At 39.2% G+C, this 24,857-nt stretch overlaps 1 protein-coding gene across 34 annotated transcripts in view; it reads left to right on the forward strand.

Moving 5' to 3' along the window:
* Positions 1 to 24,857, forward strand: part of MAP4K4 (mitogen-activated protein kinase kinase kinase kinase 4) — a 189,309-nt gene that overhangs the window by 103,947 nt on the left and 60,505 nt on the right. For all 34 annotated transcript variants that reach the window (XM_040623600.1, XM_040623599.1, XM_040623606.1 and 31 more), the window contains exons 4-10: positions 8,641 to 8,766; positions 9,999 to 10,109; positions 14,139 to 14,229; positions 16,244 to 16,374; positions 18,911 to 18,965; positions 20,425 to 20,503; positions 23,889 to 24,064. In XM_040623600.1, coding sequence (XP_040479534.1) covers positions 8,641 to 8,766; positions 9,999 to 10,109; positions 14,139 to 14,229; positions 16,244 to 16,374; positions 18,911 to 18,965; positions 20,425 to 20,503; positions 23,889 to 24,064 — 769 coding nt within the window. The remainder of the gene's footprint in view (positions 1 to 8,640; positions 8,767 to 9,998; positions 10,110 to 14,138; positions 14,230 to 16,243; positions 16,375 to 18,910; positions 18,966 to 20,424; positions 20,504 to 23,888; positions 24,065 to 24,857) is intronic.

The following is a 24,857-nucleotide window of genomic DNA, read 5'->3' on the forward strand; positions in this document are numbered from 1 at the left end:
AAGTTAGGAGGGAGACACATTTTAACTGGTTTTCCTAGTTGGAATTGAAAAATAAGGAGGTGAATTTTAATTATTGAAGTCATCATTTCCAGTGCCATTCTGTAGCTTTCCTCTGCATCACAGTAGTGAGAAATGATCACACAGATTTAAGTCTTGAGAAGTGTTAGAGTGGTCTCCACATACGTGCTAAGTTCCATCTTCCCCAGAATGTGAGTGGATGCAGTGTGATATTGCCAGATGAATGGTCTTAACCTGAATTCTGTCACCTAAAAGCTCTTAAATGGAGGATGTCTCTCAGCAGTTAGAATATCTTGATTCTGTTTTCTGTTTTGCCTGAAGATATTTGGAACTTAATCATTGTCTTCTTGAATCACTTCTGTGGTAAGCATCTTTTAATACTCAGAGCTAAGGGAATGGTTCTTAATATGTGGTTTCCACAAGGATCTTCCAGAGACTTCTCCAGGCATGTGAAATGTGTGTCAGAAGTCACTCAATTATATTTGAATGTAAACTAACATTTCAGAACAAAGAGGGGAATCCCTTTCCAGATATGCAAATTATCCACAATGAAGAGAATTATTTGAAAATGACGAAATGGTAGTATACCTACCTTTAAACTGAAGCTTATTTCCTTGTTGTGGTAATTGGCACAGTAGGTCTCCAGAGCTTATTGGTGCTCTCTGTGCAGCTAGCTCTCTCTCCTCTCTGGTCTTTGTCCTGCCAACTCCAGCTGCCTAGTCTCAGCCTCTCAAATCAGTGAATTGCCTGGGCTCTGATTGGGTTTCTTCCCCTGTGAGAGACCCTGAAATCTCTCTCAAGGCAGGAAACTGGAGCCATTGTAAAGGTTCTTTGATGTTTCCCATCTCTCAGGGGTCAACTATCTTTCAATCCCTGACATCCAGTGTCTTAAAACTTTTTCATATGTTTTGACTAATTGTAGTTGTCCAGTGGGAGAGTAAATCTAGTCCTTGATAAGGCGTCTTGGCCAGGAGCAGAAGTGCCCATCATTCCTTTTAACTGAAGACATTTTTCAGAGCCCAGCCTTTATTTGATTCACCATGTCGTATATAAACAGGAACCTTTGTGCTTGTGAGCACACAGATGGAGCCAATAGGAAATGCACAAACGTGTACCGCTTAGCATACCTCATAGCTTCCTCAGAGCTGTGCCCCTTGTTGCCATTCATTACTTGGGCCTGATTTTAGGGTTTTAAGCAAGACGATATTCAGTGTGCACAGTATTCTTTTCTGGCTTGAACTATGGGAAGCTTCATGGAGTTTGCCACTGACTTAGGGAAGGGTATGAATGGAATGAGGCAAGATTCTCTTTAAGTGATCCTCCGGCAGGTCAGAAAGGTGAAGATAGCATGATGGTTGCTCCTGGCCTCCATTTACCTTCTTCTTTGCTCTAGAAAAAACTTAAGCTTGGAAGTTCTTGATCTCAAGAAGTTACAGGTTTGGATTGGTACCATCGTAGAAAACAGTAAGAAATGACGAAGGCTAGAGTTCTGTGCTGCACCTGACCCAGTAGAAGGCAAATTAATCAGCAGCGTTCTGGTACTTGAGGCTCCCATCAGTTTCTCCTCACAACTGACAGTTGGTGGAAGGGAGATTGGCAGTGACTCTAGAACAGCATGGAAGGGGTCAGGACCCTTATTCCAGGGAGACAGAGGGAGCCAGACCATGTGAATTGCCAGAAACAAACTCATTTTGAATTCTTATGGAGCTGTCTCCTCTTACCTAAACTCTTCTCTTAATTTTTCTTTTTCTAATTAGGAAAATAGTACATGTCAATTATAGAAAAACAAGTAATTTAAAGAAGAAGATATCTATAATCCAGAGATAATCTTTGATAGCATTTCTTTTTTTTTTTCTGTGTCTGCTCCTTAATACATGTATGTAAATATCTAAATATACTTGTGTTGTAAATGGCAAAATGTTGGTGTCAAGAATATATTTTACCTTTTGAGCATTTGGTATTACTGATCTCTTTTTGGTCTCAAATTAAGATTGCAAGTTTGATTATATAAAGGAGGAAGAAGTCTTTCCTTATGTCCTTCTAGGTTCTTGACCAAGGCCCCGTAACAAAAGATAGATAAGCAAGAGAAAAACAGAAGTGTATTAATGTGTATCTCATATATATTAGTAGGAGCCTTCACAAGAAAAATGAAGACTCAGAGAAATGTCAGAACTCAAATGCTTTTATACCAGGTTGAATAGAGAGAGACAGTAGAGGAAAAGTAACTAAAATATATGGGGAGGCTAAAGGAGGATAAGAGATATGTTAACAAGGTTTGCTTGTATCAGAATTCTCTTGGCCTCAACTCTGTGTCTCTAGTGATAGAATGTTTTTTTCCAGTTGATATAGGAAGGACATCTTTCACTTGGGAGTTTTATCTCTTGCTTTCAGGAAGAAAAGGGGAGGTTAGCATGCCCTTCTTACACCTGCTGTTTTTCAAGTGCCCTTAGCTCAGAATAACCCTTATGTCAGTCAAAGCAGCATATTTTGGGGTGGCATATTCTGGTTTCCTTCAATTATAGTCAAGTTTTTGGGTGGGGGATTTTATTTTGGCCACACTAAGCCTTACCTGGGAGATTGGCTTTCCATTTCAGTCAAAGTCTAGGTTTCAGGTCCTGCTTTTGGTTGCTGTACTTTAGGGTCCTCAAGAGCAGGTACTCCTGTTGTGTGTGTATCTCTCTGTGTGTGTGTGTGTGTGTGTGTGTGTGTGTGTGTGTAGCTAATTCTCTCATGGAGGAGGAAAATGGATGGATTCTGAAATTAGGTACTAGCATGAACTGTTTCAGGTTACACTACTGAAGGCATTTGTACCCATGGTGTTATGTCCTGTAGATTGGGGCTTGATGCCAGCTGTTAGGGCTTCTGGGTTTTGATGACAGCAAGCTTTGGAAAGTTGTAATAATTTCATTTAGATCCTTGAGGAATGGGGATCTGTCTTCAATATTTGACTTTCTCATTTGAGTAAGAGCATTGTGTTTATTTGCCATGTTGAGCTTTTCGGTAGGGGATTATCACAGAGACGTATTTTGGCCTCCTTGTGGTTCTTGGTGTCAGTCATGAAAGCATCAGTCTCCCAGCTGTTCATGAATGAGTGATGGGGAAGAAAATGGAGTGAGGTGTATTCACCATCCTGCATCATCTCGTCACAGCCTCAAGTTGTCCCCTATCACTCACCCCCACCATGTCCATCCAGGCAAATGGCGCTATCATTTCATTCTCTTCTTTACCACACATTTTCTAGGTACCAGTTCAGTGATAGACTCTCATTGAAATACAGCTAGTAACATGTCCTGGCAGACTTTGTAGAAGACAGAAGAGCTGGAGGGCTCTGTGAGGACTTGTGTCTAGTAAAAGTTCTGTGTTGTGCCACTAGACACAAAAGACGGAGCAGGTTAAGGGCCTTGGGGCCATTGCCCTTAGACTTGGAGTCCCAGAAGAAGTTCATTAAGTAGCAAAACTAGAGAGCATGTCTTTTTGTCTGAAATGGGTCCAAAACAGTGTTTCTTCTTGAGAAAGATGTCTCAAGTGTCTGATTTCCATTTTGGTTATGTTAATTTTGTAATTTTTCTTTTGGATTTTCACTTGGGAGAAGTGGGCTGATTAATTTTAAAAACATGCCATTCCTTTCCTTGACCTACAGAACCAGATCCTGTAACCTTATTTTGTTCCAGAATTTTGCCTACATTGGTCTGTTCACTTTTGTTTAGGTGAATTGTCAGTGAATTTAAGTTGTGTAACTTTTTGTGTGTCTGAGTAAAAATAATAATAATAATAATAATAATAATCTGATTGATTTAGCTGGTGTGGTACTGAATAATACTCTCAATAATACATCAATAATTACCTGAATAATAATCCAGGTGTAATTGGGGTTTGCCTGGTATAAGGTAATTGGTTCTCATTTCTCGACTAGTTCACAAAAAGTCACAGAATGGAGGGTTTGGTAAGAGTTTACTGAAACAAAAAATAGGTTAAACTGGTCTTTAAAAATGGATATTTTCATTCTAAGTGTATATTCATTTTACATTTTGGTGGTGAAATCTGACAGATATTTGTATACCTCATTTTATCAGCCCTCTCTCCACTGGCAAAGGTAGAGTGAATAATGAATTACCTGTCCTTTTTTGTTCCAACTACTAATGGGTAGATCTAATTCTGGAAAGAGTTATGCTGGGAAAAAAGATGATTACTCAGAATATTTCCCAATCCTCTGGGTTCCTCCCAGTTAACTTATCAGAAGTCTGCCTGTCTCTCTTCATATCATTACCGCCATCAGTGGAAGGAAAGAGAATTTGGGTAACAGTTTAAAAAACATTTTAAGGAGTCAATTTAAAAAAACACACTCATAATATGTACTCCTCTGTGCTCAGATGATGAAGTGGGCAGAGTTTGCTCTATGACTTATTTATAAATCCATAGCTGCTTTTGAAAATTACCACTATTCAGATGTTTCCCCCTCCTCCATCCTCTAAGCAGCCAAGGAAGGCAACAGAAAACTCCTTGCCTAGTCCTATTCTAGTCAAAGACAAAGACCTTTTCTGTGAGAGTTGGCTCCCCTGGTTGGAGTCCAAAATGCTAATTGGCATCAGCTGCATTAAATCGCTGAGTGGAGCCTAGCAGCTGCCTCATCATTGGCGAAAACCAGGAGGGAGCCTTCCCTTTCTCACCAGAACGTCCTCTCTCCCCTCTCTAGTTACCTTTAGTTTAATTTAATTTTCATCTGTATATGATTGTGCCCATTTAAAGAGGAGAATGAAGGGCAAGGTCGTTTGGACTTGGCCTAGACAGATGGGATGTATAAACTTAGGTCATGTCATTTTGTCCGTTCCACTTTCTTTCATATATGGGGTGGTGGTGGTGGTGGTGGTGGTGGTGGTGGTGGTGGTGGTGGTGAAATTTCAGTTCTAGCCTGCCCTGTTTTCTACTGTATTTTCTTAGGCTAAATGGGTGTGTGCTAGTGGTGGGGAGGGTACATATTTAAGTGTTTGAGACCACCAAACTTGTTTTTAACTAATGACCAAAAGGAAATTTGAATTCAGAGTTTGGTTCATTATGACTCCAAAGACAACATGTATTATATACATTAGTCATAATTAGGATTCCAGTTGTAGTTGGCTCAGAGCCATCAGCAGATTCTGCATTTCTGATGTTTTTTTCTCCAAGGTGGGCACTCTTAACTAGTATGTGACAATTAGTGGTGCTAAATATCCGTTTATTTTATAAGATGTGTAATAGTTATTTTTAAATCATAGAAGCAAGAGAAGGAATGTTGAAAGTATGTATAAACTATTTCCTAAAAAACGAATTTGAGAGGACAGTATGTTCCTCTTGATATTTTTGGTAGTTCAATTTCATACACTTTCAGGATTTGACTACTTACCTCAGAAATACTCTGGCAAGTGGCATTAATCTGATTACTGTTATTTCCAGATGATGCTTGGATGTTTCAGTCGTTATTAGAAAAACAGTTGCCAAACTTGATTGTATTTAAGTTCTTATATCGTATTTCATTGTTTTTAATATGTAGCCCAATTTCAAAAGTGTTACAATGTATGTCTTATGGTTGATGATGAATCATAGTTTCATTACATAAAGTACTTCAGTTTCTCTATCTAGTGGCATCTTGGATTTAAGGAAATAGATTGTGCTGTGATAATCTGCCAAAAGTGTATCTACCATTATGCATAAAGTGTCTTTAACACCAGTGGATAGCACTGAATTTAAGCCTGTGACAATTTTTAAATGTATGAAATGCACAAGAATTTCAAGTCCATGGGCTCTGAAAACATTAAGTGCCTCTGGAAGCTCTTAATTCTTGTTATAAAGACTGGTGAACAAGTCAGATCCTAGAAGACGTTGGTTTGTGTCGCTAAAGGAAAAAAATACCAAAACTAAACGAAATACTTTATGATCCTTAATTATTGCTCAGAAAGCTTCTCATGGGAGAATTGTAGGTAACATTTGTTTTCTGTCAAGAAATGAAACGTACTGGCAGAGCATCATATGGAATAATGACCCCTGGAATAATTTTGCCAATATGGGGAGTGGAGGGAAGTAGTTAGGGATGAATCAATAAAGCAGAGTCGTGCAACCCAGTAAGATGCACATACTGCATGGCATGATGGGATACAAATACAAAATTAAGATCAATATTTTTATTTTCCCCTATTTTAGTTCAACACTGTTCTTTTTGCTTGCTTTTCTGTAGTCTTTATACCCCAGATCTTTGCACGTTGACTGATTTTGGATAAAAGGAAAAAAAATCAAAACTTCAGTTGACTTTCTAGTCATCTAGTCGTAGTCCAGTGGAAGGGAAGTGGGATGTTTAACTTTTCAGGAACTAACATGTTTAACCATAGGCCTTATTCCAGGAGTGACACCACGTGCCTTTCTACCAGAGCATGTTTATGGCCATAGTCAGGCGCTGCTTTTTGTTAGGAACCTATGGATCTTGAGAAGTCCCATCAAGGTTGTCCTGGGCTGCTCCCAGATACTGTGGGGAGTGAGTTGTCAGTTGTGGTGACTCAGGAGGAAACAGGCTCCATGTGCTGTGTGCCAGCAAGTTGTGGTCATTACATACTGTGCCTGTGATGTGAAATGTGTGGAAAGAGCACAAGGTAAAGCTTTTGGTGAATCGGGCTTTCTAGTCATGTTTGGGGCGTGTTTCCTTGTGCCTTACATTAAGAAAAATTGTCACCCTTTTATGTTTTAGTATAAAGTTCCTTTGAAGAAAGGTCCCAAATAGAAGTGTGTTCTTCTGTCATACTAGCCAGGCTAAACACTGCCTCCCACCCCAAGGCTAAACACTGCTTTTGTTTAGGATTAAGATAGTTATCCTAGTTATTCAGTATCTCAGTTTTTATTGCTACTTTACACATGGCCATGTTTAAATCAGATTGAAACGATATGCGTGTGGTGTATTTTCATATATACAGGGTTTGAATGAAAATTAGTGCACACAGACTGTTATATAGACTGTATTTGGCCCTGTGACTTTGCTTCATATTTGCAGCCACCATCTGCCAAAGTCACATGACAACCATGCCTATTAATATGCTATAATATTCTAATACTTATGTCTGGGGACCAAGCTGGAGGCTACCATCTTAAGAATCACTGTTGTAAGCTGATTCCATGTTTTGTTACATGTGGTTTCTAAAGCGGCAGTGTACAGCTGAAAGTTGTGTTTTAAGAAGACCTTTTCTTTTTTCATTTGGTCTCATCACTAATATCTAATTAATGATGTTGTAGCTTTTATCTTAACAGTATTTTCAAACCAAACTAATTTTAGGTCTGTGAGGCCTTATGAGTGGATTTTGGAGATGCGAGGCTGCAAGACTAGATTTCTTCAGCCTGTGTGCGTCCTCGTGGATGCACTAGCTTTCACATGCCCGGTCTTTCTCTATTTCTCTTACACGTGCACACACAGGCACCTTGACTGCTGAGAAACCCTGAATCTTCCTGGAGAAGGAAGAACATCAGTTATACGTGGGATGAGTGTGCCAATGTGGAGTAGTGAGGACATTGTAGGGAACTAGTCATTATTTTCTTTTGAAAATATATGTAGTAAAGGGAATTCTAGAGATCTGATTATCACATTTTTCTTTAAGATCTTTATCTTCCCTTAAGATAAAGGGCTTTTTTAGCCAAGGCTGGTTTTCTCTCTTCCTTCATCTTCTCTCCTCTTCATCACTTTAACTCTGCTTTTCCCTGGTTCTCATGCTATCCATAAATCTTACTTATTAAGTCTACAGGTCATGTGGCAGGCCCTCACTGTGTCATGTGTGTGTAACAAGGGACAGAATGCCCATGCTGTTGCAAGTTCTGCCCCAGGGGTGTATGAGAGAGAAAGGTGGGGACTGGCAGCCTTCCCCATTCACAAGGGCAACTTATTTTTATTTTCCAAACTTGTATCACCATCTGTTCTTTCATCCCCCTTCTGATCTTCTCACACAAACTCTGTATTTCTTCTTCTGCTCATCTTACTTTAGTAAAGCAGGAGGCTGGGGAATGAGCCAAGTCTAAAACAACCTGCTGTCACCAAGTGATGTTGTATTGCTGCGGGTCTGCCAGACTCAGCTCAGTCTCTTTTCGGGTTAGAGGATCTCATTAAGCATGCCATCCATCCAGGGCCTGCGGTGCTGGTTTGTGTTCAGTAATCTGCTTGTGGCCGCACCAGAAGGTACTGTTCTTGTGCAAGGTTGTCACATGTGAACCTTCTCTGCCGTAGCAATGCCAGATGATTTCTGTTCACAAACGTTTTCTAGAAAAGAAAATTTCTTTGTAATTAGTCGAAATAGTATCAGTCAGTTCTCTTTTTTCCTCCCATTTTTACAAATGAGCAAATTGAGGTTCAGAGGTAATTGTTCATGGAAAAGCTGCTCCATCTACTTCTTACATACCTCTGTAAAGTTCATACTTATGTATTTCTTGCATAGCTTGTAACAGCATTTCAAAGGATGAGTCCTGTAAAAGTCCCCAATTCTTGTCGAGGATAAAGTGAACGTATCTTCCTCCCTTGGTAGAGGGACTGGGAACTTGTGTTATTGTCCATGGGTGGGGAAGTTAAAATCATGCATGACCTTCAGAAGCCACACATTATATTTTTTATTTTTTCCTAAGGATGAAGAGGAAGAAATCAAACTGGAGATAAATATGCTGAAGAAATATTCTCATCATAGAAATATTGCAACATATTACGGTGCTTTCATTAAAAAGAGCCCTCCAGGACATGATGACCAACTCTGGGTAGGCAAATGTTTCCCAAGCATTTTGTGGGGTTTCCTCTTTGGTGGTACTCAAAGGACCTTAAGGACCTTCCAAAGGGAGGAGGGAGAAGAACAAAGACAAAGAGGGTAGTGTCTGTTATCTTCTTTGGCCCTCTTAGTTAAAGGTATACTGAATGTTTATTTTTGTGTTGATTTCACATTGCATGGGAAAGAGTTAAGTTTATGTTTCAGGAGTAAAATGGCATGTTTTAAAAGGAATGTAACTAAATAGCAAGGAAATTAAGAGCTTGAAAAATCAGTACAATAAAAACTTTATTTATGGAAATTAATTAATATGGAAGTGCAACTAAATACATCTTCTTTACCACCTGGAAGTAAGGGACAAACATATCAGTATTAATATTAATAATAACAGTTAATTGAAAACAGTAAATTCCAGGGAAATTTCTAGAATTAATATACGTTCAATCTTATCTCTTATTCAACCACATCTATACTAAAGATGATGACACTGAGATGCTGTGAGATCTGTGTTATCACATTAGTTATGCCAAAGGTACTGGCCTTATAAAGCAGGAAGATAAATACTTTTTCTAATTTTTTAAAGCCATTATAGAAAATTTGCAATATTTTGCCTTAATTTTAACCTTTATTTTCATTGCCCAAATCCAATCAAAGTTAAAATTTTAGAATAGCACAATTCAGTTCATTTTCTTGATATTTAAAAAACATACTTGTGTTAATATTGTGTAAACATTTAGGTATTGTAAATAATGTATTTTTAAAATTATGTACTGCTTAAAATAGCATTTCTCTTAATATAAAATAGTTTGAGAATCATAATTTGTGAAAGGGGAAATCTTTGACTCTGGCAAATGAGAAAAGATATTAGAGTATCTCTATCAGGTTTCCGATAATTGGGTACTGATTAAGGACAAGATGGTCCTCCCATGCCCATGTACTTGGGAGAGAGGAGGAATACTTCAGAATCTCTGCACCGGGGCGTGTGCTGTAAAATATCAGAAACTCTTAATCTCCTTTACCAAACATACATAGTGAATAAATTGGTTGGTGAAATGAGCTCTCAGTACTTTGGATGCTTCCAAAATGATCATGTACCCAGATCTTCAGGAAAGGCAGAAGGAGTTAGGCTGTGCTTTCCTGACTAATGTCCAGTGTGTACTGATCATGGTGATGCTCTCACTGGTTGCTGGGATGTGCTAGTCACCGTGTATCTTTTCTGCCCTGTAGCTTGTTATGGAGTTCTGTGGGGCTGGGTCCATTACAGACCTTGTGAAGAACACCAAAGGGAACACACTCAAGGAAGATTGGATAGCTTACATCTCCAGAGAAATCCTGAGGGTAAGGAGAAGGGTGTGTCTGTGGTGCCCCATGCATGGTCTTGTGTCTCCATTTTCATTTTTCCTAGCCCGAAATATTTCTTTGCGTTAGTTATATCTGTATAGATCGTTCTTTTCATAACAGCCAAGGGCTCTGTGTAACTAGCTGGCTTTGCTTGTTTAAGCTACATCATGGTTTTGATCGTGACAAGTATCTAAAGAAAGTGGACTTAAACGTAAACAGTTTTTCTGCATTTCTCTGAATTCACCCTCCAGATGTTAAAAAGAAAATCAAAGTGAAGAGAAATAGTCCCTAACTGTTGTTTTTATAGGAATCCTTTGTCTAAGCTTATGAATCAATATTAATGATGTCAAATGCTGGCTTTCAAAATCATCTTGTGGACTTTGGCATTAACTGTTAGATTCTGTTGCAGTGTTTACAAGGAAAAGTTCTAATGTTTAATGTTATTTATAGCCAATTGGAAAGCCGGTTTATAATGTTAAAGTTTCCAAACTACTGTTCTAGCAGATTCTAAATGATTGCTTTCAGTAGTAGAGCTACGCTGACCCTACAGGCAAAGGGTCTGTATGTTTTGCATTTGAAAAGTGCATGTGAGTTACCAGTGGGCCTCTTTCCTTCGCCAGCTGTCCCAGTTTTTCTCTCTACTTTACCCCTTAATTACACATTTAAATTACTTGGTTGGATTTCATTTACCCAGCATATTTAAAAAATAAAGACTGTGGAGTTAAGCTGGAATCTAATTCTTACTCTTCTCTCACTAATAAAAAAAACTTTTTTTTTTTTTGTTGTTGTTGTTGTTTTTACTTACAGGCAAATTTACCCTGCTTTTATATTTAAATCTCATAGAAGACTGCAGGTTTAAAAAAGTGCCGTCTTGAATTCACAGAGATGAGTTTTAATTCCTTTTTATTTAGATATTTTTATGAAGCCCTTGAAAAATAAGCGGTTCCCTTAAGAAAATGAGTTGTAGGGGGTGAGGTGGGAGAATCCTCTTTTTGTAATCACCCTCAGATTTCATTATTAAAACATGGGGGTCCTATCTTTTATGGTTATTAGAAGAGGCAGAGTGTAAAAGTGGAAAACTAAGTATCCTGCCCAGCACCACTGTGAAGGAGTTCAGCAAGTGGGCAGATGTATTTATTATGTTAACAAGTAAAACTCTTGCCATGGTCGGCAGGAGAGAACAGTGGTTAGAGTGAGTCAGACATGGGTTTGAGTCCTGCCTTTGCTACTTAACCTGTTGCATACCCCTGGCAAAGTTACTCTCCTTTCAGGACTTACTTTCTTCTGTAAAATTTAGATACCAGTCCTATGAAGGAAAGTACCATTGTAATGAGAATTAAATGGGTTGGTATATATGAATCATTTAATGTAACATGTGGGTACATAACTGATTGTCAGTAAATATTAGTTGTCATTATTTTCTGTTATAAACATATACCTACACCTACCTTTTCTAGATATAATTCCAGTGTGGGATTTCTCAAGCGGAGAACTAGATTGTAGTATAAATGTCCTAGGCATCAAATGTATTTCAGCCATCAAAGACAATTTACATGTTTTTATATATACAGGCAAGCATTGTTTACCTATCATGTAATAATAGGTATATTTAGCTATTTTACTTCCATTGATCTCAGGCATCATTTCAAAGATGCTCAGGTTGTTCGAGGCCCCTGACCTGAATACAGTAGCTTAATGGACATCATTCTGAGATACATCAAATGTTTTCCACCTTGGTGGCACCTGAAACAAGTGTTTCCTTCACTTACATTTCATCTAGAATGGGATTTTTTCCTATGATAAAAGTCTAAGTGAACTAAAAACGAACAAGCCTCTGGAAGAGTCAGTATGTCACAAGCTAGTATGTGTTTTTCAGAAGAGTTGCTGAGACTCCACTTTGGTAAAGAGAAAGCGATATGGTAAGAAGGAGGTGAGCTGTCGTGGGAATGGAAAGAGCCAGCCCAAGTGGATAACGTGGGTTCTCAAAGACATTGCTGGGTTAGCTCATTTCCACAGTGGCAAAACTTGTCCTCATTCTTTGGTAGGTGTTAGGTTCACATGCTCTTATTATGTTAAGATCCTCAAAAGGTTGAGAGTCATGAGCTTGTAGGCCTCAGACCTAAGTAGGAAAGCTCTCTTGGGCTCACCCACTGAAACTTTTGAGACCAAAGGTTTACCAACAAAGCCAGTGCGTTCATCCCAGCCCACTTCCACGTTTACAGTCTACCCAGCCGTTGATGCATTTTAGTAGAAACCAATATTCATAGTGAATATGGGTACTTATAATAAGTGTTAAATAACCAGTACTGAAGCACAGCCTTAGACTGTTCCTTTGCTTGATGCCCATGAATGAGATAGAGTTACAGGAAAGATGTTTTCTAGCTTTGAAACATTGGTGCATTTGCTCTAGGATGGTATTTAGTGTGCATTTCTATCTGGACTGTCTCTGCTAAGGAGGCATAATTGTGGCTTAATTTTGGCATGGGAATAGTTGAACATGCAAGAGTAGTTGAACATGCATTTTCTCTTCACACAGGGAAAGATGTACTTGTTTAGAATAATTATAACTCAAGTTCACATTGCCTACAAGGTATTAACACACCTTGAGTGGTTTCACCTAGAGACACAGCAATCCTTCAGCAATAGGACCAGGAAGTAGATGTTTCTTAATGTTTCTCTCTCATAAGAAACAAGAGTGCATGGAGGCCACATTGTTTGAGAAGATGTGGGTACTTAAGTTTGTTGCTAAGATAATCCTGTGAAAGTATAAGGGGGTTTGGGAAAGTTAGAGAATATATAATGAACTGAGGTAGTAGAAGTAGGAATTATGAAAGAATTAGGGAAGCTACTTTTTTTGGTTTCCTCTTTGCTTTCGGAGTTATGCCATGCTTAAAGGAGAGACTTTCTTCCTAACTATAGCACTAACATACCATATATTTTTAGTGCTTTTTCCCCTAGTCAGTGCTTTGTGGTATAACACTGCACATCCTGTGTGGTGGAAAAATAAACAGAGCCATCAAGTAAGCTCTATTCTGCTTTATAAGCAGACGAGTAAATTATTGTTTAGAAACCCCCCTGTGTTAGAAAAATTAGTGTTCTAGAGCAGCTGTTATATTTAATGCATATCCTACACAGTAACGATAACAATAAAACCTCAGACAAAAAAATGAAACAGGAAAATTAAGTAAACCCTTGCTTCCGATCTAGCCTTTTTGAATTGAGACATTTCAGAATAAATAGCTTGTTTGTATCTTAAGGAGGCAGGCTATAGATTTGGCTTCTCTAGCTAAAGACAGAACAAATATAGGAGTTGTGAGAATGACCCATTTTTGTCATTTGGATGCAAAATGTGTTTTTGTTCTTCTACCACTTCTCATAAGAGACATGCTCTTGGGCTTCGTTCCCGATACAAGGTCATCAGAAAGTGCTGTATGCCCAGTAGGGTTTATTTCCTTGGGAAAGAATGATAATTTATTTGAACATAAAGCTCTTTCGATGGCAGAATTGTTTTACATTTGGGGTGAGGTGGGATTGATCAGCAGTTAGCAATTTGTCACTGTGCGGTGGGAAAACCAGGCAGTGTTCAAGAGCCAGACTTGAAACCCCACTCTGGCTCTTTGTTTTTCCCCTGGGATGGGTCTAGTTCAAATATACCCACGGGGTCACCCACTGAAAGATGGACGTGTAGCGTGGGAAAGGAACCACCCTGTACACAAATAGCACAAATTACAGCAGAGACACTGCAGATGGTAATCTAGAGTGTGTCTTCAAGGAGCAGCTAGAAACTGGTCATGGTGCTTAGACAGGGGACCTAACCCATTGGAACTAAGGGGGGGGGTACTTCTTTCTGTTTGTGTGGTGCTCTTGGTGATGTCTTCCTGGAAATGCACTAAGATCGAATTGTAGTATGTTCTAAATATGGTTCAAAAATCTTGTGGCCTGCATGTGTGCTTTGTCATAAGAAGTGCATTCCAGGCTCTTTATTTGCAGCAACAACTAAAATTCAGATCTGTCTCTCTTCTTCAGGGGCTGGCACATCTTCACATCCATCACGTGATTCACAGGGACATCAAGGGCCAGAATGTATTGCTGACCGAGAATGCAGAGGTGAAACTTGGTATGTGACACATGTGCCACATGATCTAATACTTGCTCCTGGTGCAAACCAGCAGCACTCCCTACCTCATTGGCATTTAGCTAAAAGCTCTATTACCCACATTTTCTCTTTCTGTTCTTTTTAAGAAGTGGGAACTGGGCTTATTGCTTTGTCTGTCTCCAGCCTTCCTCCCCACCACGCTCCTCCCCCCCTGCTCTTCTCTCCATATAGTAGACAGACTAATGTTTAAATCAGATCACGGCACTTTCTTCCTTAAAGACTGTTAGTGGCTTGCTATTTCACCTGGAATAAAGTCTGCATTTCTTACCTTGGCCCCTGCTACTTTCCAGCCCCATTTTGTGACCATCCTCACTTCTCTCCTTGTCCAGTTCACTCATTTTTTGACTTCCTTGGGATGCCTCGTGGGGTCTTCGCACATACTGTTCCCAATTTGGAACAGTTTTGAAGTTGCAATTTTTTCCTCATCTTCAGAGGAAAGACACTCTGATCTATTCCCTGACCTTCTGATCTACTGCTTATTTCCTCACTAATCCTGATCACAATTTATAATTATACAGCTATTTGTTTACTTATGTTTCTGACTTTTTTACTAGAATGTAAATTCTGGAAGTGTAGCAACTAGGATGTTTTATTTACGAGAGCATTCTTAGCTTGCACCTAGCACAGTGCCTTAAAAGTAGTAGGTGCTCAGTAAATTTATGCATGGATGGATGGAGTTCAGAGTATCTTACTGGAGGTGATTTTATAATGGTTCTGTATTTCCTGTTTCCTTTACCCGGATTTGAACTTTTTTCAATCCCAGTTTTATATAATGGTTCTGTCAAATTTTTAAAACATTAACAAGACATTTTCTTCCACTAAGGCATCACACACACAAAAAATTGTTTATGCTTATAAGAATCTCGTACGTCTTTCAAAGACCTTAGGCACAGTAGGTACACCTTAAAAACAGAATGTTCGTTATTTCCTTCTTGCATAGTACCTCCATTTGGTCATCTGTGGAGGATAGGAAATCCCCTCAAAGCTAAGATAGGAGGCACTTGAATTGTTCTCATTCCCAGTGACTCAGTAAGCCGTCTGTGTTCCCTGTGCTGGCCCCCTGGTGCTGGGACTGTGATAGTCCTTCCATAATCACTTGGTGATCACTTGTGACTACTGTCTGAGTTGCTGCAAATGACACTTACTGCCTGGCCCGTGTGTGTCTGTGTCAGGTCATGTGAGCCCACCTCCTGGCCAGGTGGTTTCCTGAGCATGTTCTGCCTACAGAAACTGAATCTATAACCCAACCCCTGTGAGTGATCTCAGCCCTCCATACTCCCTTCTGCAAGAGCTCGTCCACCATCATACAGTCCTCCTGGGGTAAAGGCAGTGTGCATAGTGATGTTGGCAAATATTCCATTAGAGACCCTGGTCTTCCTGCCAGCTCTGCCTCCCATCCTTGAACTTTCCTCTAGACCACCATCATCGTTCAGCTGAGTGGGATGTAGGGGTCACTCTGAAAAATCAGAAGTCCTGGGTACCTTGAGGAGTGTTTCTTAGTATATTTGTGATTTAGCTTGATTCTCTTTATTGAATTCATTTCTGTGTACTTTCCAGAAAACCTTTGTGGGTTTCTTCTCTGTTCTGTGGTTAAGCGCTGCTTAAGAAGCTGAGTCACGTGGGTGTTAATCAGTTCTCCTGAACTTGGAGCTTTCTCTGACTTGATCTTGTTTGTGGCAAGTATGTTTCCTGCAAGCACTGAACATCCTAATTCATCCCGAAGTCCCTCTAGTGGTCACTGTGGTAGAAGCTCAGGGAAGTAGCTGTGGGCAGGCCTCCCAGGTTTTTGTCATTTTGGCAGCTTTGCTCTGGAGACGGTTCTCCTTATCGATGCTGGTGACCTTAAGGAGTTTGCATGTCCATGATATTACTCTTTGAGTTTACACTGAAGACACCTCCTCCTCACATTTCTTCGTCTTGTGGTTTACTTGTTTGTTAATTATGTTCTACTCCTTCCTTTCTCTTCCTCCCACAGTCGATTTTGGTGTGAGTGCTCAGCTCGACCGGACGGTTGGGAGGAGAAACACCTTCATAGGCACCCCCTACTGGATGGCTCCTGAGGTTATCGCTTGTGATGAGAACCCAGATGCCACCTACGATTACAGAGTAAGAGGCGCCTGCTTTCTTGGCCTTCACCCGGTCCCTAGTGTTCCTGAAGGATGGGGGCTCTACTTTAGATTGCACACCCTTTATCCCTTCCTGCTGTTTCAGTAAGGAAGACTTGGGAACCTTGTTGCAGGTACAGATTTTCCGAGACAGTTTTGAGGTGCTGTCTTGTTGTTTGTTCCCTGTCACCTTTGTTCTCCTTACTAAGTAATATACTGCTTTCACGGCAGGGTGAGTCACTGTCTTATGCATAAAAATTTTGTCATGAGTAAATTAAATACTCTGCCTTGTTTGCTGTCCTTTTAAACTTGAAGAATTTATTATAATCAGATATTTATTATACTTTTAAAAATATTGTTGGAATATACAGCAGTAGCTTCATCTATGTGAAATTTTAGAATATTGTTGAAGAGCTCTACAGCTTGATTTGGTACACAAATATATTTAAATTATTAGAGTGACCTCTAGGGACTTGTATCAATAATGCACGTTTTTGATCCCAATGTAAAACCCATATTTGATCATCAGATTCGGGTTGAATATGTTTGCAGAAATTATTTTTTTTTAAATTGTTTTGCCATGATTAGTCAGAGTGTTTATGTACATGTTAATGTTTTTCAAACTTGAGTTCATATCTTTACACTCTCCAGTGTATTTTAGTATTTATTAAAAATACCCAAGTAATGAAATTCATTTTAAGTATATGGTATGGTGGAATTTTTATTTTTTCATATGCTAGAGTATTTTAAAATAGATTATATAGACTGTATGACTTTTCACTCTTGAATACGTTGTTTTGTTATCTCCAAAATTTGAAAACATCTTCCAGCATACCCAAAATATTAACATGCTTAAGTAAATGAAGAATAATTTCTTGGGGTACCTGGGTGGCTCAGTTGGTTAAGCATCTGACTTCGGCTCACATCATGATCTCAAGGGTCCTGGGATTGAGCCCTGCATCGGGCTCCCTGCTCAGCGGAGTCTGCTTGTCCCTCTCCCTCTGCCCCTTCTCCTACTCGTGCTCTGTCTCTCTCTCAAATAAATAATCTTTAAAAAATAATAATTCTTAATATGGAGTCTGTAATTAGACCCAGCTGGTTTGTATCTGACTTATCTAAATGAATGTTTAATATAGGACAAGACATTGTATTTGGCGGTTTGGCCACAGAGTATCTTTTAATCAAGGCTTAACCAACCCCCCTCCCCTTTTTTTCATGACACTGACTTGTTGAAGAGGCAGTATTCCACCATCCAGATTTGTCTTACCATTTTCGAATTTTAACTTTACCATCTTTGTAAGGCATTTACCTTGTTTCTTGTAAACTGGAGAAATTCAATTAGTATCAAGAAAAACCTAAAGCAAGATTGCCTCAGGAGATGGGTATGGTTTGTGTTGCATCACACCAAATGGCGTGGAACATCTGCATGTCCCACCACTGATGCTGCTGAGATTAGTCACTGGGTTAAGTTGGGTGAAACCCCTCCTTTGCATCCTATAGTAGAGAAAACCTCATAAAAACAAGGGAGAAATTTGTGGGCCTATCCTTCTTATAATCAAACATGTGTTTGAATTGTGTAACATAATTATAGGTTATTTAGAAAATGCTTAAACTGAACAACTTTAAGTAATTCTTTCATTAGAATAGCATATAAACAAGAGAATGCTAATGATAATAACTACCCATTGTCTGCGTTTGAAAATCTTGTTTGGATTTTAAGAAATTGGCTGATAAAATTTCATTCATTCATCAGCCAATGTTTATTGAGTGCCTACCACATGCCAGTCACAGTTCTGGGAATACTAAGGTGAATAAAACAGACAAAAGTGCCTGTCCTCATGAGAACTTGTATTTGAGTGGGGAGTAAAGTTAAAATTCAAATTATAAAATTAATATTTCAGGGGACTCAGAAGGAAGAGATTCCATGCAAAGATGGCAGCTTATGCTCACCCCTTAGTAAAGTTTGAGGGGAGAGTGGAGAGGCTCATCAGCAGTGTGATTCAAATTAGGGAACTATGGTAGATTTTATTAATTCAACTGTTGGACCTTTTATAAAAGAGTGCTTTCTAACCTTTAAACTTAAATTTTTTTTTAATTTCAAGTATAATTAATGTACAGTGTTGTATTAATTTCAGGTTAGCCTTTAAGATTTTAACCTCTTAATTAAATTTGAGATAGTAACATAAAACATAAAATTAAACATAAATCTGGGCCAGGAGTCTGTTATTGAACATAAAGAAACATACTGAGCAGCAGAGTGTGCGGTGGCGGGTAGAGAGAAGCTTTTCTATGGGCCACCTCTAGTTCAGTCGTAGATGCGAGTGGTTCTAGTTAGCAAACCAATTTTACCTGTATTTTTTCATTCATTTATTTGGAAGGTATTCTTATATATGTGTTTGCTTTTAATTTTGTGGCAAACTTCTTTTCAGTTTATATAGAAAAATGCCTTTATATCATTTGTGTGAATAACCATCCATGGTAAGTTAGTGGTTTCATATGTAATCTGGTACCTGTAACATACTGTTTTATTTTTGCAGAGTGACCTTTGGTCTTGTGGCATTACAGCCATTGAGATGGCAGAAGGTGCTCCCCGTAAGTAATGTTCTTTCTTTTTAAGCTCAGTGACTTAAACCTAGTCTCAATGCTTCAAACAGAACAGCTTCATGGGTAAAGCCATTCCTAGTGGGACATTCAGATGAAGGAAGCATAAATACAGTGAAGCTGTAGATATAAAAGGATTTTTGGCATCCACCAAGTCTGTAGGTTACATTTTATCTTTTATTTAAGTTGGGTTCAGATGTGTGACCTGAAAATATGCTGACATCAGATAATAGGCAGTAATTTTCATTTTACAATTTAAACTTTAGTGAAACTAAATTCTAACACATGAAACTGGTCCTAACACATGAAATTTTAGTAATACTTACGTTTGACTTTACAAACAGAGGCATAACTTTTTATCTGTAGAATAAGGTCTGGGTTTTTTGTGGTGTTTTTGTTTTTTGTTTTTTTGGTTACTTGTGAAATGTGCTTCTCCTTTTAATTAACTGAATGACAACTTCATAAAATTGATTTTTGAGCAGAGACGGGGTGGAATTGTAGAGAACAAAGAGACAAAACAGCATTATTGCATTATCTGCTGGTCCCCTTAAAAAAGGAGTATACAAAGAATGTATACTTGTCTGCTGCATAGTTGCTGCTGAATAAATATTTGTTGAATGAATGAAAAAAATTTCCAATGGCTAAAAATTAGTTTGCGATACAAGAAGTCGATGTCAGTCTTGACCACCATGTGTTTCCTCATGTTTCCATCTGAGGAATTGACACAGGGGCGTATTGCCGGATCCTTTGTCTCAGTTTTCTTTCACAGTGGGAATAGATTGTCTTCTTTGGCCCCCATTTCCCAGCTGCCTTGTAAGATTCTCATGAAGGTAAATGAACACATGAAAATGCACATTGCTTATTGTGACATATTAATGAGTGCGTGTGCACCTGACATAACTTTATTGGGCAAGTGATAGAAGTACAAATAGTACTTGCACAGAATCAAATAGTCTGTTTTATTCTCTCATCTTTGCTCCTTCCTAGCACTACAGCGAACAAACAGTTAACATTTCTGGAGGGCTTCACTGCCGCTTACTGTGTCTAGGCACTGTATGAATGCCTTTACAAGCAGTGTCTGATTTAATCCTCACCACGACCCTATGACAATAAAATTATTGTCATTGCGGTCTTATAGATGGTTTAGAAACTTAAGCTGTTCATTCCCGTAAGACTGTGAATCTGTATTTATCTTTGATTTACGAAAACTTTCCAATGTCAATTTGAAATTGTATATTCCTCTTGTTGCTCTTGACCTCCTTATATTTTGCTGTGTTTAAATGGGGAACTCAGTGTATGCCCTAAGGTTCATAAGTGAATGTCTAGACTGCTTGACATAAAGATTGTCAGTCAGGTGATGGGACAGGACATTTGATATTTTGAGCGAGCCCTAGAAATTAAAAATGAGTAAAATAAGTGCCATACTGACGCCACCGTCTCCTCTCCCCAGCTCTCTGTGACATGCATCCAATGAGAGCACTGTTTCTCATTCCCAGAAACCCTCCTCCCAGGCTGAAGTCAAAAAAATGGTAAGCCGTGTATGCTTTGTTGTTGTTTTTGCTCTTTCCTTTTTACAAAAAACTGTTCCTTTTCAGTTTCACTCCAAGACAAAACTCAGTCATTCCAGTTCCCAAAGAACGTAAGAGCCAGTGCCCTGAAACACCAGTTAAAAAGTGTCTTTTTTAAAATGTTTTTTTCTTCATAAATTCTCTTTTAATTACAAATTAGTAACAAGTGACCATAGGACAAACTGTAACATGGTTAAAGAAAAAAGTTTCATTTTAATATTTAAGCCCACTTTTAAGTATAATACCTTTCTAAGCATTTTCACATTCAAAAGCAAAGCTGTACTGACTTTGCAGCTCCTCAAGTGAAATAGGATTCGAATGTTAATGGAGGCATTTACTGTAATTGTTGCAAAACATTGAAATTAGGTGCATCTTTTTTCATTCCAGAAATGAAAGGAATGGTCCTGTCTCTGGGCTGCCACCTTTCTCCCCGAAGCCCTCACATATTTGCTCAACAAAAGTCACTTACCAGTGAAGGGCGATGATGGTGACCTCCCTGGCAAAAACCTTAAGAATTGTGGTGTGTGGGAAAGTGTTGATTTGGTTTAGTTTTAAAAGTGTTGAGGGAAAGGGTAGTAGTAGTGCTTTGTTTTCACCTGAGAATTTTGCTCCCTTGTTTCCTCTTGAACTTTTTTCTGAGCGCTTTCCTCTCACGTCTGTCTCCACTCAGGCTGCTCCTGCATGTGGGCCCTCTCCCCTTCTGTCTGTTTCCCTGGGCACATCTGTCTATCTTAGTAGTGCCCACATGTCCTACCATGGTGGTTTTTTTCCCCTCCTGAAACTATTCTCACTGGTTTTCCAGTGAGTGTTGTCTCCTCTTGGCTTCTATTGTGAAATATGCAAAAGATCTCAATTTCAAGGCTTCTTCTCTTCTGGATTTGGTCTTTAAGCTCTTGCTGTCCTCTCTTTTGTTCTTGGTTTCTCATCTTCTGATGTCCTGTAGTTCTCTTTTTCCTGTCTATGGGCATTGTATGCACACATGTGTTTTTACTCTTGTTTCTTTTGCACTTCCCCTGTTCCTTACTGTCCCCACCTTTTGTTTGCTGGCAGGATTTTTCTCGTTCTTTTTATACTGTCTTTAACCACATTCAGCTCCAGCTAACCGAGCTTATCTAGTTCCACTTACCGGTTTTTAGAGAGTTCTCTAAGGCAGTACGGTTGCTGAGATTTTAGCCCCAATTGGTCTCTTGTATTGAAACTTGATAACTCTGGACATCTGTGGTGGCCAGCCCTAGAAACCAAATGTGTACAGTGGGCATCACCAAGGAGTAAGCTGTGGGGCTGGGGTAATACTATCCAACTAAACAAAATAGTGCTGTTTTTTTAAAAACGGAGTTTATGCTCTGTCTTCAGGGTGTCTTGCAATTCACAAGTCCTGTCAGCTGGCCCCACTCTGATTATTCTGTCCATCACTTACAGTTTGGGATTAACCGCTCTGTGTATAAAATACAGTGATGTAAAGAGACAGATGTAGATGACAAATTATTTCTGTGTTCTTACACGAAACTTCTCTAAACTTGATTAGATGCATTTTCATCCATTTACATCATTGCTATCATTCTAAAAGAATGAGATGATTGCAAACATAATGTTCTTCCTCCTTTCTGATTGCTGTCTTCCTGTCAACCAATATACATTTCTGTTGCTGGTTTTGGAGAAGTGATCTGCGAACTCTCTTCCAGCAGACCTTGACAGTTGACTTTAAAGAATATATTGTAGATCATTGATTCCCAGATGTTAATTTGTAGACATGGTAGGTGAGAATCCCTTTGGAATCTTTCAGTTTAGGGTTCTAGCCTCAAAGTGTTCCTGGTTTGTTAGGTCTGAGGAGTGACCCAGGTATTTGTATTTTTGATAAACTCAAGTGGTCTTTGTGGGCAGTGGAGTTTAGGGATCTCTGTGTCAGAACTTTAGGGTCCACTACAACATTCTCATTAACCATAAGATAAAGTCACAACTTCACTGAGTGACTTCGAAGGCCCTTCTCAGAGCTGACCCTGACCTATTTTTCTGTTCTTTTCCACTTTTCATACTAGCATCAGAAAACGATTCATTACTCTGTAGTACTTTTCTACCTTTGTTCATGTTGTTCCTTTCATTCTGGAATGGTGGCTTCTCTCTCCCATCTCTAGAATATCAACTATCCTACTTTTTCTTGATGTCTAACCTCCTGTAGCAGTTCTTTTCTTTCTTCCTGTGGAAGTTTGATTATATACCTGCTGTTGTGTGTATATAGATGTCCTCCACTTTATTTCCTATGTGTATTTCTTATAGAGCCTAGCATAAACAAATGTAAATTGTTAATATATAAATATTTGTTGAATTGAAAAAAATGGTAAGTTTGAATGGAAATACAAGACGTGGAAGTGATTCTTAAAAGCAGTGAAGTAATTGGAAAGAACTGATTTTCTAAATCACATTCTTAAAAGACTGAACAACTCATTCATTCAACAAAAATTTATTACATACCTCTTGTGGTCTGCCCATGCTCAGTGTTGGGCATTGCTGATAAATTGAAAAATAGGAACCAGCTCCTGACCTGTCCTCAGCAGAGGAGACAGAAACACAAACGTGATGTGAACAGTCTATTAAATGCAGACAACCCTAGGGGAAAGGCTCCTAACTTTGGGGATACGGGGGTGGAGTGTTGCCAGGAAAGCCCTACCTAAAGAGACGATACCTTACCTGAGTCTCAAAAGATAGGATGGGTGAGTGTCTCGGCCAGGGCCCGGGATGGGGGTCATCATGAGCCAGACATGGAGAAACAGGCAAAAGTAGAAGTAGCTGGTAGGGTAAATGTAGGTGACAGAGTCCTTGCCCTCCTCAGAACTATTATGTATTTGTACCTCTGTACATTAAGCATAGAGAATTGATAGATAAATCAGTTGGAAACGGATTGAAATGCTGTATTAACAGGTTCAGGAGCCCCAGCATTCACTCTTTATCTCTGTGTCTGTCTTCGTCTTCCAGGTTCTGGACATCTGCTGTCTTCTGTCTGCCTTCATTTTCACAAAAGCCTCCCTTTACCCCCTTGCCTTCTCCACTTCTGTGATTGATTGATTAATAAGCAACATTACATTTAAACCCAGTTTGTTTAAATCTGACTTCCTTCAAAGCTCTCTGTTGGTGATTTGTTGTCAGTGATGTGGTATAACTATTAAACTGTGCATAAGTGATGCTTCTTATCCATGGTCCCGAGTTCCTAATACTCCTGTGCATTTGCAGAATGTTCACAGTGAATTCTGAAGCTCTTGTATGTTTTCAGACTAATAATTCATTCATATTTTGGAACCTTGCTCTTTGCAGTGGAAATTTGATGATCTTTTTTTTTTACTTCCTCTTATAGGTCAAAGAAATTTTTTAGTTTTATAGAAGGGTGCCTGGTGAAGAATTACATGCAGCGACCCTCCACAGAGCAGCTTTTGAAACACCCTTTTATAAGGGATCAGCCAAACGAAAGGCAAGTTAGAATCCAGCTTAAGGACCATATAGACCGGACCAGAAAGAAGAGAGGAGAGAAAGGTATTAACCCTTTTTTAATTTTCATCTTGAAAAAATAATATTTTAAGTTTTTGCCACTAGAAGAGATTACCCCTTTTCCATCCAGGAGTGTGTGCTCCCTTAGCAGGTGCTGGAGTAGCTTGTCTCTGCTCTGCAAGTCACTCATGAGCCTCGGGTCGAGCTGACCAGAGCTGCATGGTGTGTCGCCGGGCGGACACAAGACATACTGCACCGTGGCTGGTCAGCACAAACGGGGTGTTTCTCTCATTCCCCCTCAGGAGCTCTTTGTGCTGCTCTTTTTCCTTCATTATGGGCGTTTGTGTTCTGAATACATCACTCATGGTTTATTGAGCATCAGCTGTGAACATCAGCATCCGTGTGTTCACCCATTTCTCTCCTGCTCAAGGATGCTCTGGGTTTCTTGATGCTCTGCTCTGTGTAAGAGGTGTGGTCAGGCCTGACTACTTTTCTCTCGTTACGGCACAACATGAACATGCCCTTATGCCAGTTATTTAATGTTCCTTTCTGTTCCCAGTATCTTGGTTTTATATCTTTACGTGTTCTGTGTCCATCTGCCTGGAGTGCCCTCTGTTTCCCTCTGTCCAGCAAGGTACAGTCAGGCTTCGTCACCGTCTTCACAGCCCTCCCTGAGGCCTTTAGCTCACGGTGATCACAAAGAATTAAGAATTTATGCATTCTTACCATAACTTTACAGAACATTTGAATACCTGGCATCTTGATAATGAATTTTTCTTGACATTCAAACTTCAAGGCCAAAGAAGAAACTAAAAAGTGCAAGATCAAGGCGATAAAA

Source organism: Ursus maritimus, unplaced genomic scaffold (assembly GCF_017311325.1).
Source record: "Ursus maritimus isolate PB19 unplaced genomic scaffold, ASM1731132v1 scaffold_6, whole genome shotgun sequence".
Taxonomy (NCBI): domain Eukaryota; kingdom Metazoa; phylum Chordata; class Mammalia; order Carnivora; family Ursidae; genus Ursus; species Ursus maritimus.